Genomic DNA, 16,213 nt, shown 5'->3' with positions numbered 1-16,213 from the left:
TTTAATGTGAAGAGGCAAAAGTGAGGCGAAATCAAGTGATGGTCATAATTCAATGCACGTGCCCGATGGCCAAGCGAGCCAAACAAAGAGCCTGGGATCATGGCAGGCCATAGCTCATCCTTTCTTGTTTTTTGGACTGGGCTGGGATTGTGTGTCCTTGCATTACCTACTACCAACGCCTTGTGCCATCTCTCTTTTTATTTGTCATTATTCGAGCGAGAGCGAATAATTGGATGGATGGATGATGGTTGGTTCGAACGAACGAACGCACATTAAACGGGGTAGGCAAGCGTGTTCCTAAGCATTGTTTATGAGGTCCTTGCTCCGCACCTTTAATGGGATTCACTAAAATTCACTTCAATTCTGGTAATCCATGACAAAAACAAAAAAAAAAGTTCCTAGAAGGCAACCGGATTTGAACTGCGTTGGTGACCTCTCAATCTGCAGTCGAATGTGTCACCTCTGACCCTAACCCCCACCATACCCCTCTCCATTCATGTTTTCTGTGAAAATAATACAGATAGAAATGGAAAAAATCCCCCACCCATTTATGAATCAAAATAGAAATGAAATCAATTGGCCGAGGTTGTTTATCACATTTATGGCAAGAGCAAAGTTGATTTAGTTGTTTATCTTTTTCTATGAGGGCAAGTTGGTAGTCGTTAAAGTTGTGTCATCATCATAAGGAAGTACAGTAAACTATCGTTGCAGTGAAACGACAATAATCAAAGTATTTAATATGCAGTAGAACTTGAGCATATATGCATAGCATACAGAAATCTATCTAGAGGATAGGAAAAGTCAGAAGGATCTTTATTAAAGTGAAAAAGGAATATGTATAACGGATAAATGTTGTTTTTTTTTTCAAAATAGTCTCTATAAACTCTTAAATTACTCCTTAGTTGCTTCTTATGGCAAATATACTTCAACATACAAGTCTCTAAAACTCATTCATTCATTTGTTTTAAATTATTTTCACAATCAAATTTCCATATATTAGTTTTATTTTGAATTTTCTATCTGTCATTTACCTATAGTTCATTTAACTTTTGTAATAAATCATCAAAAATTTCTGAATAAGAAATATTTATTCTGGCACAACTGTCACTGGATTGGTATGAAAAGCCAGTGAATGAAACTTTTATTCATACTTTTTTCGGGTCTTATCAAAAGTCAACAACAGTACAACAAACTGTCTTCACACCTAAACACAAACCCCTTACCTTTTCCCCCTCCGCAAGTTTCTTGGATGCACCGCCGTTGATAACTGGCGAAAAACACATGTTTTTTTGTCACCTCAACGATGAGAAAAAAAATGGGAGAAAAGAAATGGGGAAACAAAAATGAAGAGAGTTTGAAAGTTGAAAAGTTTTTCTTGTGTCGTGTTTGGTCAAAGAAAATTTAACATTTTCTTTCAGGAAGGGGTGAATGAGTGTTCGTTATAAAGATCGAAACTTTTTAAGAATTCTTTAAAAACAAAAAAAAAATGTTTAATACTCCCTAGGTATTTCCCCTTCAAAGTATTAAGCAAGGCTTCATATATACTCAATTTAACCTAGGGTATTAAATATTCGATGTATTAATAATTTCATTGGAAGAAAGTTTTGTTAATAGTTTTAACACGGCAATCGAAATAAACTTTGAACTTTTGCAGGGCCGCACAAAAAAAAAACGTAAAGAAAAACTACAAAATACGAGGCAGAGAGAAAAGAGAAATATCGTATGGTTAGAGCGAGTCAATTTTCGTTAAATATTTAGATGGCAAGTTTCATGTCTGATGTCCAAATAAATAATCTATCGATTTGAAGACTTCTTTTTTCTTTGTGTGAAGCATTTATAAGTCGTCAAAAAAATGCTCTACTTATTGCATTTCGTATTGTAATTCTGTTTATTTTTGTAGTTGTTGTCGATTCCGATGTCAGCTTCCGCATTGCCCGTGGGTGGTTGGTTGAAGAAGGAGGTCAGAGTGCTTCAGCTACTTCCGGCATATACAATGACAAACGTGCTGCTGGTACAGACATATGTTTCAAGCCATGTTTTCATAGTGGTATAGACCAAATAACACGCTTCGCCAAAAAGAAACACACACATACATCAACGTATGCTAAAGAAATTTATTATATAAATACAAATGCGAGAAATTTCTCTCGTCTAGTTTCTGGCTAATCAAACGTGGCTTAACATACACGACTTTGATTTTTCTTTCATTCGAAAAGATGTGCAACTCTCAAGTTTCATTGCGTCTTTTGGTTTTAGCCACATTGCTATCGATAGCACTGGCTGGCTATAGTTCATCCTCGAGTGATGATGACGCCTCGAAAGCAACCAACACAATTAGCTCTAGTAAATGTGATAAGAATCCTTTGAACGAGCTAACATTTCAATTGAGTGGCAGCAATCTACATTGGCCCTGTGATTCAACTAAGAATATCTATGTTCAATCGGGGCGTTATGTGCCTAGAAATGTAATTGTTACACGGGCACAATTACAGCGTGATTCGGCATTTGTGGCATTGCCCCGATATAAACAGGGTGTTCCATTCACTCTTGGCAAGGTTAATCTAAAGAAGGGTGAATGTTTGGCCAAAATCGCGCCCTATCCATGCTGGGCCATACAGGAGGAGGGAAATTGTCAGGCTCTGCAGTCGGTCGTGGATGTGGCAGTCGATCAGAATGTGAGTGCAATTAAATTTGATATGAATAACAAAGTGTATGTGTGTGTGTGTGTGCGTGTGTGTGCGTGTGTGTGTGCCAAAAGGGGTGTAACTGAGTGGGTGAATTGCTAAAGTGGGGTAAGGGAAAAAGCAATTAATTTTTGTTGCCTTAAATTCGATGCGTGAAAACACTTTTGTCATATGGCCAAACTTGTTGACGACCGTTTTCATTCTCCTTCGTGATTTAATTTTTGCAATTGATTGCAGTATTCTGCATGTAAATTTGACTAATTCTTCATTAAAGAATGCAAATTTTTGAATTGCAAAACAAATCTGCAAAAATATGTCGGCAAAATTGAGCTCTTTAAACCAAAAGCCTTTAAGCAAGCATTGTAAGTTTTAAAATTTGAGCCTGCAATTTTTTGATTTAGGCTGGAAACGCATAACCAAAGCTCTCTGTTTAATGCAAATTTTAAATTCAAAACAGAAGCTGCTTTATGTAGGCTCAGAAACTCAAACACAAATTTAAAAATCTGAACTCTTCAGACTTGTAATGCCTCATATTGATTTAATTGCTTTAACTTCTTGTTTATAGCATAGAAATTTAGCATTTAGTTAGTATTTAATGTTTGTCAGTTAAATTAAGCATTTTAAGTACTTCTTTTAATACAAAGTTCAACAAGTACAAAGAGTTTTTGTTCTCCATGTTTTAAAGTGTTTGTTTCCATTGAAATTCTTTTGACTTTAATTAAATACTTTTCTACGCTTCATAGGGTATCAAGTGAGGCCATCACACTTGATACATATATCTGTTACCATATTATATTAAATTTTTTTTTATTTTCGTTGCCGTCGTGCTCTTCTTGTTGTAACTACCAACAGAAAATTGCTTTTTTAATCAAATAACCGTGGCGACACAAAAAACGACAAGCAGCAAATAAAATGCATGTCTGGCCCCAATGGTGAAAAAATCATGAAAGAAAAGTGCAATGTGTAAATGGAATATTATATATAAAAGTGCCAACATAAAAACGAAATACACCATATAAAAATGCTCAATTCAAGTTCAACAGTTTTCAACAGCAAAAAAAAAAAAAAAAAAATTTGTTAAATGGTAAAAAACAAATGCAACAACCAACATCAACCAAGCAATTGCAAGTTCAAGGCTATTAACAAAAGTCATAAAAACAACAACAATAAACAGAAAGAAAATAAGACAAAAAAAACGACAAACAAAGACTGATAAATTGACAATGCCATTTGCCATTTGGATTTTAATTGACAGTCTATCTGCTTGTTCATTTGGGTGTTAAACAATTTTAACTGTCTGTAAAGAGCTGAACACAACACAGAATTAAAAGTCCGATAATGTCAAAAAACATAAAACAGAAAGGGTAGCAATCAGTTGCTTAGTTCAAAAATCCAAGAGTTTTCTCTCTGAGTATCAAAAAGTATGAAACTTTATATATTAGCTAAGATTTTCTTATTCAAAAGACATTTACTTTTTGTATAAATAGATCTTATAATGAGGAAACCCGTTTTTTCTAACTTTAAATTTGTCACAGAAAAACTTTAACTTTAAAATACTTTAGAAAGCGTTTTTCAGATTTGCCTATACCTATATATGAGATCTAAGCAGATCTATTTATTCCATATGAGATATTATTTATAACACAAATAGGTGTTTCAAATTTGGCATTTTTGGGTAGAATCAGAAGGAAAATTCATATGTAAAAACTAATTGTAAAATAATTTGAGTTTATATGTATAATGCACTTTGTACAGTTTATATTATTTTACTTTGTTAAATTGTTAACCACCTTAAAGTTGTCTTACTGGAGCTTCTCTTGCTACATTCGTCGTTTTAATAAGTTATCTCATCTCATAAATATTTTCAATGACCCAAAAGATCCCATTAAAAAAAATCCGGCAAATATCGAAAAATCAAAAGTCTATTAATAAAACCTGACATTTCTTTTCTAATATTTAAACTTGAAAATTAACAAAGAACTCGCAAGGTTTTTCGATAATTAGCAATGGTCTTTAAAGCCAAATCCATTCAAAATTGCGTGAGTTAATAGATTTTAAATGAAAAAATAAAAAACCCAAGACTTTAAATTTTTTAACCATTAATGGTACTCTCAAAATACTTTAAGAAAATACTTGTGGTATATTGTGAACAAATTTGTTTTGCTTCCAAAATTCGTGTAAGCGACCTCGAAATGTCCATATTGTAGTATTTTGAGTTTTCCTTTTCGACATTTTGAATATGGAATTTTCCTTTCTCTATCAAAAATTACCATAATATAGATAAAATGTCTATAAATGCGAAATCAACAAAAGTGAATGGAAGTTTTCCATTACCTTGTAATCAAATGTAAAAAATAAATACATCAAAAAAAATTTGTATTTATTAATAATAATAACCGTTGACTCCAATATCAAAAAGGTTTTATTCGACAATTCGGTTTTGTGTTTTCTTTAATCTGCCAACATAACAATTAAAATTACAAAAGTTGTCTCCATTAATCACATCTGAAAGACTTTGTATAATAATGCAGCATTTTATATTTGTTTATCTACATACGAATCTAGTAAAAATATAAGTAGACTTAATATCTCCACAATAAAGCAAATGACAGGTTCATTAAAAAAGATATTGTTAGAGTGTAAAAAGATTTATTGAATCAATTTCACGCACGATAATTGTGAAAATTTAATAGAGATAATTAAATTGTCACAGGATTTTATTCAATTTTCTAGAGTATCATTTAGTTGGATATCACAGGCTCAATCTTTTAAATTGTTTATTCATTTAAATAAACGACAAGCATATATGTATGTATGTATGTATGTATGTATGTATGTAGAACAATTTGATTTCACTTATTGTTTGTTGCATTTCAAAATGTATGTCGTACAATTTTGTTTATTGTCTTTTTCATTTACACAAAAGTCATTTACAATATTTGCAATAACAACAGGAACAATACAATACAATGCCAATTGGCAAAATGGCATGTAAATAAGAAGAATAAAAACAATTGGCATGCAGGAAAATTTATTATTTGTACAATTTTTGCAATTTACAGACATTTGGCGAATATTGCCAACAACATTTCAATTAACATTGCCAGCAGTCAATTTAGCCAATATTTTTGTTGTTGTTTTTTTTTTTATGTCATAATCTTTTCAATAATTTTGTTTACAGGGTCTTCTCTGGGTTTTGGATGTGGGCATTGTAAATACATTGGAGCAACCCATTCGTCGTTGCAGTCCCAAAATAGTTGCCATCAATACGGCCAATAATAAAGTGGTCAAGAGCATTGATCTAAGTGATCTGGTTACCTCCGAGAGCCGTTTGCAGTTCATTATCGTTGATTATTCGAAAGATAGCAAACCTTTTGTGTAAGTCAAAATAGTTCAATCTCTCTTTTACACACTTAAGCTAATTTGAAAAAGTTGTCATCATTCACATTTCATCAATCACAGAAACGAAAAAAACACATTTAACACGACAAATGACTTCTACTGAGACGATTTAAACCCCCAGGCACAAGCCAAATTAGAAGTTGATATCTTATCACCGGGGGGAAGAACTGTAATTGAGTAATCGCCAAATGAGATAGCGACTTCTTAAGAATGATATAAAAAAATCATCAATTGTATTTGATAATTGTTTGGGTTATCGAATTGCAGTTCAATGAATACCTGAAGGTAATGAAGTGACTTAAATGTTTCAATTCTTGAACCAAGACACTTTATTTTTAAGAATTCTTAATATGATTTGCGGCTGCCATTCAACAGGAATTTTCGTCTAATAATAAGTATTGTTGTAATATCAATTTGTAATATACTTAATCGGTTAGTCTGAAAAAGTTCACTTTACAATTTAGATATGATTAATCGGTGGGGACTCAAATGAAAAAAAACAATAATCGCCTATTAAAATCAACTAATCGCACATTTATCGATAATAGTATAGAAAACTATTGTTCGATTTTAATAATATATCACTCACACTCAATACAAATGGATCGATGTCATCAAATTGTTATCGCAAAGCTATCGCTCCATCGTTTCATTCCATAAAAAAAAAACAAATTCGTGATTGAAAACAAAAATCGTTTTATTTTAGCTATGTAGCCGATGCAGGAGCACGCAGTATTCTTGTCTATGACATTACTGGCAACAAATCCTATCGCATTGTCTTGCCCAAGGCAACAGCACCCACCAATGATGTACTTTATGTCGCCCTGACCTCCAAGCCGGATGGCACATCGACGCTATTCTTTAGCTATCTCAGCTCACCGCGTCTGTACTCGATCAAGGGCGAATACTTACGTGTGGGCCAAGGAGCTGGCTCTATTATCGATGTGGGACCAAAACCCTATGGCAAGCAGGCTGTTCTTCTGGGTGCCGATGGTGGTACATCGCTCTTCTTCCGCTATAAGGGCGAGAATGATATTTACTTGTGGGACTCGGAGACATGTTTCAAAGCCTCCAATTTGCAAGAAGTGCAACGTGGTGGCGATTGTCGTCTATCAACTCAAGTTCTGCCAGGTCACAAACGTTTCATGTGGGCATTGGAATCGAATTTCCACGATTTCATTTCGGATAGAACAGGATGCAATGGTGCCTCTATTGTTCTGCATCCAGTTGTTCGAGAATGTGATGATTAAAATGTAATCTGAACTCATTTTTATTTATGTAGTAGCTATAAGCCGAATGTTAAAATACAAAATAAAGTTTTTTGTTTTTGAAATCAGACACAGCTAAAGCCATTGAAAACGCTTCCATCATGGCATTTCTTCATCAATGGATAGAAAACTGGTTGATCTGGATCCGTGGTATCCTTCTGACACACATAATAGTACTCCTCATTGCCAGGCCAAGCTCCTGTTTGACCCACATATTCGCAAGTGTATTGTTTCGATAGACATTGCTCGCTCTCCCTGGGCAGGCTACAGGTTCCGGTCAGCAGGGAATATGCGGCTCCATTTGTACACTGTTTGGGTGTATCGACATTCAGTTCGCTGCACTCATGATAGTTACGGCAATCATAGGGATCCGGAAAGATGCCTGCTTGCTGGCAAAAGAATTTACCACGCACTGGCACCGTACAACGAGGTTGCAAAGTGCAACCGTATGTGTCCTCATCGCTGCAAAAGAAGCCATTATCTGTTTCACATGTTGTCAATTTTACAGTGGTCCATTGACCATCGGTATGAGTGCAATAACCAAGAATGGAGCAATCCACGCATATGAAACCAGCCAAACGAACATCCTGGCAGGGATTTGAGACCAGGTCACCAGAGTCAAGCACACGAGTGTCGTTCATAGGTTGTGAGTAGTGTTTGCCATTTGACTGGCTAACCCACAGTAAGAGCAATGCTAGAAACGATCTCATCATGAACACTATTGCAGAGGATAACCTGACAATGTGTTTATATAGCAAATGATAAGGTTTTAGTACGAAATGTTATCGTGTTAATTAAAAAAAGATAAAAGCCTTTTAAATAGAAAAATTAACATTGCTTTAATCATATCTTAAACACTTGCTCGACACTTGCTTAAAACCCCCAAATTATTAAACTGTATTTTTCCACACGAAATTTAAGACGACGAGTACGCAGTTCGAATTGTCAAAAAGTCATTTCCGGATTTTTCATCGAATTAAGTTGAGTTATGAGTTCCCTGAAAATTTGACGTTAATTCGATAAAAAGTTTTGAAGATATTTCTGAATTTTTTGGTCATTTTTTTCTTAAAACAATTATAGTGCATTTCATTTTAAAATCGTGTATTCCTTCTACAAATGTTCTTTAAATAAAGTAAGCTGTTTCTATGACAGTTTCAATAGATTTCCTTCTTTTTGTTTTGTTTTCCAAATAATTTTATATATTATACGATTTTTCTATCAGGCGCGAGACAAATTTTTCGGTTTCAAATCATTTGCCTTTGTGTCAGTGGATTGAAAAGTAATTGAAAACTTTCTTATAAATTCATGAAAACTACGCCTTTAGTATATTTTTCTATTAACCTATAACATGTTAAGAACAATTCTAAGTATTAGTGTACTATTTCGTTCCAAAAAAAATGTAGAAAAATTTTTCTTGACAGGCAAGTGGAAAAATTGAATGTGAATGATATAACACAATACCATTGTCCTGTTCCCGTGTGCAAAAGATTTCAATAGAAATGTTTATGGCAATAAACGACTTACACTGAAAATGAAATTTATACCTACATGATTATAAAACTTGGTAACCCTTTAATCTAATATGGTAGGCGAAACAAGACGTTTCAAACTTAGCTTCAAAAACGAAAAGAATTGACATATTACTTGAAATTGAGTACAGAAAGTTCGACAACGATGCAGATTTACGTTTAAGATCGACTCGGAAAGCCTGGAAACAGGCCTTTATATTACGATAAATTTCTTACTTATTGTAAGCCCACTTTAAATAACTTTGATATAATTCTACCGAGAAATATCGCAATTAGTTAGGCTTTAATTTAGTGGGCTGGATTCTAGGGCAGCCGCTCCTAACCGGCGATGGAATCTCTTTGCCCTTTTCGGGTACAACAAGCCGACCCATGTAGTTATTACCATTATATACTGATATAAACGGTCGACCGTTGTATCATTGTCCCAGCAATTTGTAGATTATGTCAAGGCCACGCGATGCTACAGATAATCTGTTTTAAACTTAAATCTATTTCCAAAAACAACTCTGTTTCAATTATTTCAATATTTACCAAAAATGTTGTCTAGTTGAAACAAGAAATTCTTTCGATCAAGCCCTAAATTTTTGCCACTTGCCATCAAAATGTGACTTAAAATATATTTGTAGCAGAGTTTGTGCCGGGCTGGACAATTCTTCCTCAAACCATTATATTTCCCTCGCCATGCTTTATTGCTGTGTTCGGAATTCGGAGCACCCATTATATTCTATGATATTATTTTTTTCTATTTTTTTTTTGCTGACAGCTGACATGAGCGGTTTTCGACGTGAAACTCCACCATTCAATTGTCGACGAAATTCATGGATTCTTTTGAACGGTTGACATGTTTTTCCGACTACCGTTGCATTTTCTAAAAAAAAAAAGTTCGACCGAAAATTGTCTAAAATATTTCTTTCAGTTTTTTAATATGCGAACTAAATTTTGTATGTTTTAAAATGGTATTACCAGCTTAATATTCATAATGAAATAATATTTGTTAAATTGTCAAGTTATTTATAAAAAAGGGGAAACCTGCGGATGTCCAAATAAATGTTGTGCGTTAATAAAAATTGATAGATTTGTTGTAAATTCCAAATATCGTTTACAGATAAGTTTAAAGATATTAAAAAGTAGACCACATTTGAAATAAGTGTTTGAATAATCGATTGTTTTCATTTTTATTCGATTCATCGATAAATCGATTGAATCGATAACTGCCTTATTTGCCATCACCAGCCACAGCAACCTTGCAAGTTGAAGCACATGTCATATCAGCGGCAAGACCGGAGAAAAGTGGTTGTGCCGGAGATGGATTTTCTAATTAAAAATAACGAATAAATTGGAACTTTCCAAATAAAACGTTGAAGCGTTTATAAACGTTTAAACTATTTAATCACATTAGTTTAAAAACTGCGGTAGAAATTTTTTTTTTTTTTGCAGACTTTTATGTCTGTAGCTACGGAATTTGTTGTGCACTCATGTCATGTACAACATGTGGCATGGAGAACAAGTACGCCGTTTTAACGTTTTATCCTATTGTAAAACGTTTTATGTAATTACAATCATCGGCAATAGATGGTAAATTTTTTCGGCTCACCACAGCCCATTTCTATTTCTTAATAGCAGAATTTTGCCGCCCGAGCTTGAAAATGCGCTGCAAACTAGTCTCGATCTTTGGCCTCAGTTAGGTGTAGGAATTCTATAAGACAGATGGCCTCACATAGCCATTCTATATCTTTTGCTTTCCAAACAAAATAAAGAAAGAAATAAAAAAAAAAAAAAAGAAATGAATAATGATTCATCTTACCGTTCTGAGCTTAGATCTGAATTCTGTCCAAATCCTGAAGGGCCGCTCCTAACCGGCGATGGAATCTCTTTGCGTGTGACTTAAAATATATTTGTAGTAGAGTTTGTGCCGGGCTGGACAATTCTTCCTCAAACCATTATGTTTCCCTCGCCATGCTTTATTCCTGTGTTCTGAATTGGGAGCACCCATTATATTCCATGAAATTATTTTTTCCAATCTTTTTTTAGCTGACAGCTGACATGAGCGGCTTTCGACGTGAAACTCCACCATTCAATTGTCGACAAAATTCGTGGATTCTTTTGGACGGTCGACACGAATGACCGAAAATTGTCTTTAATATTTCTTTCAGTTTTTTAATATGTAAACTAAATTTTGTATGTTTTAAATTGGTATTACCAGCTTAATATTCATAATGAAATAATATTTGTTGTTAATTTGTCAAGTTATAAAAAGGGAAAAACCTGCGGATGTCCAAATAAATGTTGTGCGTTAATAAAAATTGAAAGATTTGTTGTAAATTCCAAATATCGTTTACAGATAAGTTTAAAGATATTAAAAAGTAGACCACATTTGAAATAAGTGTTTGAATAATCGATTGTTTTAATTTTTATTCGATTCATCGATGAATCGATTGAATCGATAACTGCCTTTTTTGTCATCACCAGCCACAGCAACCTTTCAAGTTGAAGCACATGTCACATAAGCAGCAAGACCGGTGAAGAGTGGTTGTGCCGGAGATGGATTTTTGAATTAAAAAGTACCAATAAGTTGGAACTTTCCGATTAAAGCGTTTATACGCTTAAACTATTTTTATTTCAATTTGATGCCTTAGTGGCTCTAAATTACAGATTTTAATCATCATTTTTTTCTATGTCTGTCATGTCATGTACATACATACATACATACATATGTACATACATGTACAACATGTGGCATGGGAACAGGTACGCCGTTTTAACGTTTTATCTCAAACGTTTTATCTAATTATAATCATCGACCATAGATGGTAAACTTTTGGCCTCATATAGCCATCTTATATAATTTGCACTTGAAAGAAAAATCATTATCCATTTTCCCCTTCTGAGCTGAGACTTGTCCAGCGATTCGTTGCTCAAATCCTGAAGAGCCGCTGCTGACTGGCGATGCAATCTCCTTCTCATGGATCATCACCTAAGACTCCTTTATTTTGAAGCTCTGGCTCTGCCCTGCATTGATCAGACGGCACCGCTATCGATGGATATCGTACTGTGAGCGCAGCGATTCCTTTTTCCTTATTAATACCTGATGCGCATCGCAGACTAATACTTTTCATTTCTGTACATTTTGATGACAAGAAAGTTTCTGCTTGTTTCCATTATTGAGATGCTTTAAAGAGCAACAGTTTAAAAATAGTAAATTATTTTCATAATTAATTTCTATTAATACCCACCCACTACTAATTTTTAATAGTAAATTCAAAATTAAGGCTAGTTTTAATACATTTAATGGTTGGTAATACATCCTTTTCTGTAAATGTTTGGTTGTTTCCGCCCCAATTTACCCATATCCCTCGACTAGTACCGTTTTGAAATCGCTTTTATTGGAAATATTCCGGTACATAATACTGGCATACAAATTTTTAATAACATTCAAATCCGGGGTCTCTGCTGACTGTTTGAGGTTATGGGCGCAGTGCCATACCAGCTTCGGGTCGCTGGCCTGATAAAGTGTAAAGTTTTTTTTTATGGTCAGCTTTTCAGCAATGTGCCTAAGTTTTTCTTTTAATTTGTTTAAGTTCATATTTATATCTATGATACTTTTAATAAATGCAAGTCTTCCAACTCCAAAAATAGATATTCAGGGTTTCTTTCGCATGGCTGCCTGATATTGATGCCAATGGTTGTGCACATTGACCAGGGAGTAACTGGTATCCACCGCCGGTAAAGGGTGTTCATGCCGGAGATGGATTTTCTAATTAAAAAGTACGAATAAGTTGGAACTTTCCGATTAAAGCGTTTATACGCTTAAACAATTTTTTTTTTAAATTTGGTGTATTACTGGCTTTAAAGTACAGATTTTACATACATATGTACATGTACAACACGTGGCATGAGAGCAAGTACGCCGTTTCAACGTTTTATCTAAAACGTTTTATGTAATTACAATCATGAACGGCCATAGATGATACATTTTTTCTGCTCAGAGGATTCGTTGCTGGAATCTGAATTCTGTCCAAAACCTGAAGAACCGCTCCTAACCGGCGATGCAGTCTCTTTGCCCTTTTCGGGTATAACAAGCCGGCCCATATAGTTATTACCATTGTATACTGATATAGCCGGTCGACTGTTGTATCAATGTCGGTTTGGGTGCCGCTGTCCATTTTCCTCATTCGGTTCTATTTCAATTTCGTATTCCTAATTCACGGGCGCAACCTGGATTTAATTTCGCAGACTTCTATACCACATGCTTCCACCATACCTCCTCAAGACGGGGTGCTTTGTAAGCTCTCCTCACAGGATTCGTTGCTGGAATCCAAGTCCTGAAAAGCCGCTCCTAACCGGCGATGGAATCTCTTTGCCCTTTTCGGGTACAACAAGCCGACCCATATAGTTATTACCATTATATACTGATATAAACGGTCGACCGTTGTATCGTTATCGTGTCGTGCAATTTCCACTACGAGAACGGCGTCTGAGACATTGCCGTCTGTTGTCAACATGTCACATTTTCCACTAGGTATATTTAGTTTCCATAGTGGCCCCATAGAACAAATGTTTATTTCAATTTCGTACTCCTAATTCACGGGCGCAACCTGGATTTAAAGTCGCAGACTCCCATATCACATGCTCAGGGCCGCAGAGAGAAAATCAGGGCCCGGGGGTTCGGGCCCCCTAAATTACCTACTTCCCTTCAAATAAATCCGCTGTTTTCGACTGTGATGTATAGCGGGCGCTTCTGTGCCATTGAGAGTGGCCCTGCACATGCTTCCACCATACCTCCTTCAGACGAGGTGATTTTCAATCTCTCCTCACTGTTACTGCAATTTTTCATGGAACTGACAAAATGAAAAGACGCTAATGAAAAGATTTAATACCAAATTTCACTTTGGTAGTTTCGAATTGAGGTCGTAAAGTTAATCGTCTTTTCACGCTGATCAAGAATATATATAGTTTGCGGGGTCGGATAGGTCGTCTCTACAAAGGTATAATGAGTTCAATCTGCGTTCAATCTATTTTGCGCGGAAAACCACAAAAAACGGAATAGAAGCAATCTTAGGGATTCCTTCGGAGATTCCAAAGCCATCTGAGAGTTAACTTCCCTTGGGTCGGGCGATTGCACTCCAATCATTCATTACTTCAAAAACCATCCAAAGTCTCCGACTCTTTTTACAATTCCAATATCTAGGAACCTTCTTCATAAGTACATCTACAATAAATTGAAAAATAAAAGTATATTTGCTGTGATGTTCTCTCAACAAGAACCCGAAATACATGTATATTTGGAAGTATCAAAGATATAACCCACTGGACAGTAATTATGATCTAGCTGTGCTCCTTTCCCCGAGCAATGATAATACTGATTACAGTCTAAGAGATCAGCAGTCAAGCCAGGTCGCTGACAAAGGCCTGATAAAGAGCTGCCATCGGTAGATGAGGAGGAAGGAGGAGTGCCATGACGACATATCTGATAGTTAGAATCGAAATATGTTCCAGTTGGGCATTCCTCGGAATGAAGAACTCCACCACTGCAATACATATAGCCGCCTGTTGATGTCGAATTAGGATATAATGTGCCTTCCTTGCAGTCAGCAATATCCGCTCTCATTGTCATATGATTTCTAGCGGAGCTAATTGATAAAAGGCCCAACAGGCCCAAGACCAAGTCGACCAGCAGAAGAGAGTGCATCTTGAAAACTATGGATCAAGGCTCACTTAATGGTTGCTTATATAGCGAGTGATTAAGTTCGGCACGAGCTTTGATACATATGTTCTCGAGTTAATTGAAAAGATAATTTCTGAGTTCTGTGAGATGGCATTACCTCAAATGAACAATAGAATCGTATGACATCATATCAACTATCAAATCAAAACGAACCAAACGAACTGATAAGAGCCTTAAAGAGATTGCACCATTCCTAAAAAAATTGGTTCATTTTACAAGAACTCAAGGCCTGAGTAGAGAAAATATTAGTGTTTATTCTTTAAATAAAAAAAAAGTGCAAGTCTTAGAATCTAAAATCTAACAAGCGCCTAAAACACAAGCGGACGACTCTGGGCGATAGTATGTGCCCGTGGGGCAGTCCAAGTGCCTTAAAGTGCCATTGAGAGCCGAGCAATAGTAGTATTTACGACAATCATCCATGTCGGCAATGAGCCCCACATGCTGGCACACTGTGGGCAGTATTGAAAAGCTGTCATCATTGGGATCCACATTTACGGCATCTGTTCCTCCAGGCAGGGAACCCGATGGCGGCGAAGTGTCCACACCCCGTGTACACACAAAATCTGAAAATATCTCACCATCGTTGCAACGATGCAGCGATGGATATATAACGATGGTATCGTTCAAATTTTGTTTCACCGGTGCTTTGCAGACATAGAAAATGTTTGCATTGGTGGGCCATGGTGCCACGTAGCCAACAAAGGGACAACTATACTGTTGCTGCACGCAGACAGGATCCTGAAGCGTTAATGAGCATTGTCCAGTGCGGGCGTTAAAGGCACGATCGCTGCCACAATCGACTGTGGCCGCCACTAGAGTTGCACCGACAAAATAGCACATGTGATATTTCTGGCAATCGTAGGGATCCGGAAAGATGCCTTGTGAAATGCACTGGAAGTTACCCTCGAGGCCAAATGGATGACAGGGTCCAGTCTCATTTGAACACATGCCCAAACGGGCATTACAATAGAATCCATTGTCAGTGTCGCATGATTCAACGGGTATATTCACCCAGCCACTCGAATGACTGACACAGGTGGCTAGCAGTTCGCATGATTCACAAATGGGTCCAGGCGTCCGACGACTCTCGCAGGAACTAGTCTCTCTCGCCTGTATGAGACGATTAGTCATGCTGGCTGCCTCAAGCATCGATGATAACAAATTGACCAAAAGCTGATACAAATAAAATAAAAGATGATAAGCAATCAAACAATTAAAGTTAAATCAAAGCACTTACTAGGCCAAAGAAAAACTTTCCAAAGGACATGATAAAGAGTTATAAATCTTTTTTTTCGTCACAAAACACGTCTAACTCAAATGATTCTCTAATTTAGTCTGAATAGATAATGGCTTTTGGTACTGGTAATAAAAGATTCGACGTAGTCAAAAATTTAGTAAGTGGTAAGTGAAAATATGAGAATTTATCTTTGCCTCTTTGTTGGGTTTTCTTGTCTTTCCACATTGATGTTTGCCATATCAATATTTTCGGTTTCTTTTTTGTCAACAACAACTTTTCGTAATTACAGTAACAACTATTGAACAATTAAAGTGCCGTGAGTCAGTTGAAAGGCACAAAGTTTAGCATGGGCGTAGTCAGTTTGCATG

The 16,213-nt window shown here is 35.8% G+C and overlaps 3 protein-coding genes across 3 annotated transcripts; 1 reads left to right on the top strand and 2 right to left on the bottom strand.

Annotated features, from left to right (window-relative positions):
- The first annotated feature begins 2,165 nt into the window (after window positions 1-2,165).
- LOC6645124 (major royal jelly protein 1) lies at window positions 2,166-7,424 on the top strand. The gene is made up of 3 exons (XM_002067772.3): window positions 2,166-2,675; window positions 5,866-6,062; window positions 6,793-7,424. Exons 1-3 carry the CDS (start codon window positions 2,217-2,219, stop codon window positions 7,334-7,336), a joined length of 1,200 nt encoding a protein of 399 aa, XP_002067808.1. The 5' UTR covers window positions 2,166-2,216; the 3' UTR covers window positions 7,337-7,424.
- Window positions 7,384-8,063, bottom strand: LOC6645123. The gene has a single exon (XM_002067771.4). It carries the CDS (start codon window positions 7,993-7,995, stop codon window positions 7,420-7,422), a length of 576 nt encoding a protein of 191 aa, XP_002067807.2. The 5' UTR covers window positions 7,996-8,063; the 3' UTR covers window positions 7,384-7,419.
- A 6,779-nt stretch (window positions 8,064-14,842) lies between these two features.
- On the bottom strand, window positions 14,843-15,921 carry LOC6645122. The gene is made up of 2 exons (XM_002067770.3): window positions 15,846-15,921; window positions 14,843-15,781 (listed from the first exon to the last, which is right to left on the bottom strand). Exons 1-2 carry the CDS (start codon window positions 15,873-15,875, stop codon window positions 14,906-14,908), a joined length of 906 nt encoding a protein of 301 aa, XP_002067806.1. The 5' UTR covers window positions 15,876-15,921; the 3' UTR covers window positions 14,843-14,905.
- Window positions 15,922-16,213: the final 292 nt, after the last annotated feature.

Source organism: Drosophila willistoni (assembly GCF_018902025.1).
Source record: "Drosophila willistoni isolate 14030-0811.24 chromosome XR unlocalized genomic scaffold, UCI_dwil_1.1 Seg105, whole genome shotgun sequence".
NCBI lineage: Eukaryota > Metazoa > Arthropoda > Insecta > Diptera > Drosophilidae > Drosophila > Drosophila willistoni.
This window is presented reverse-complemented; position numbering and strand designations above follow the sequence as displayed.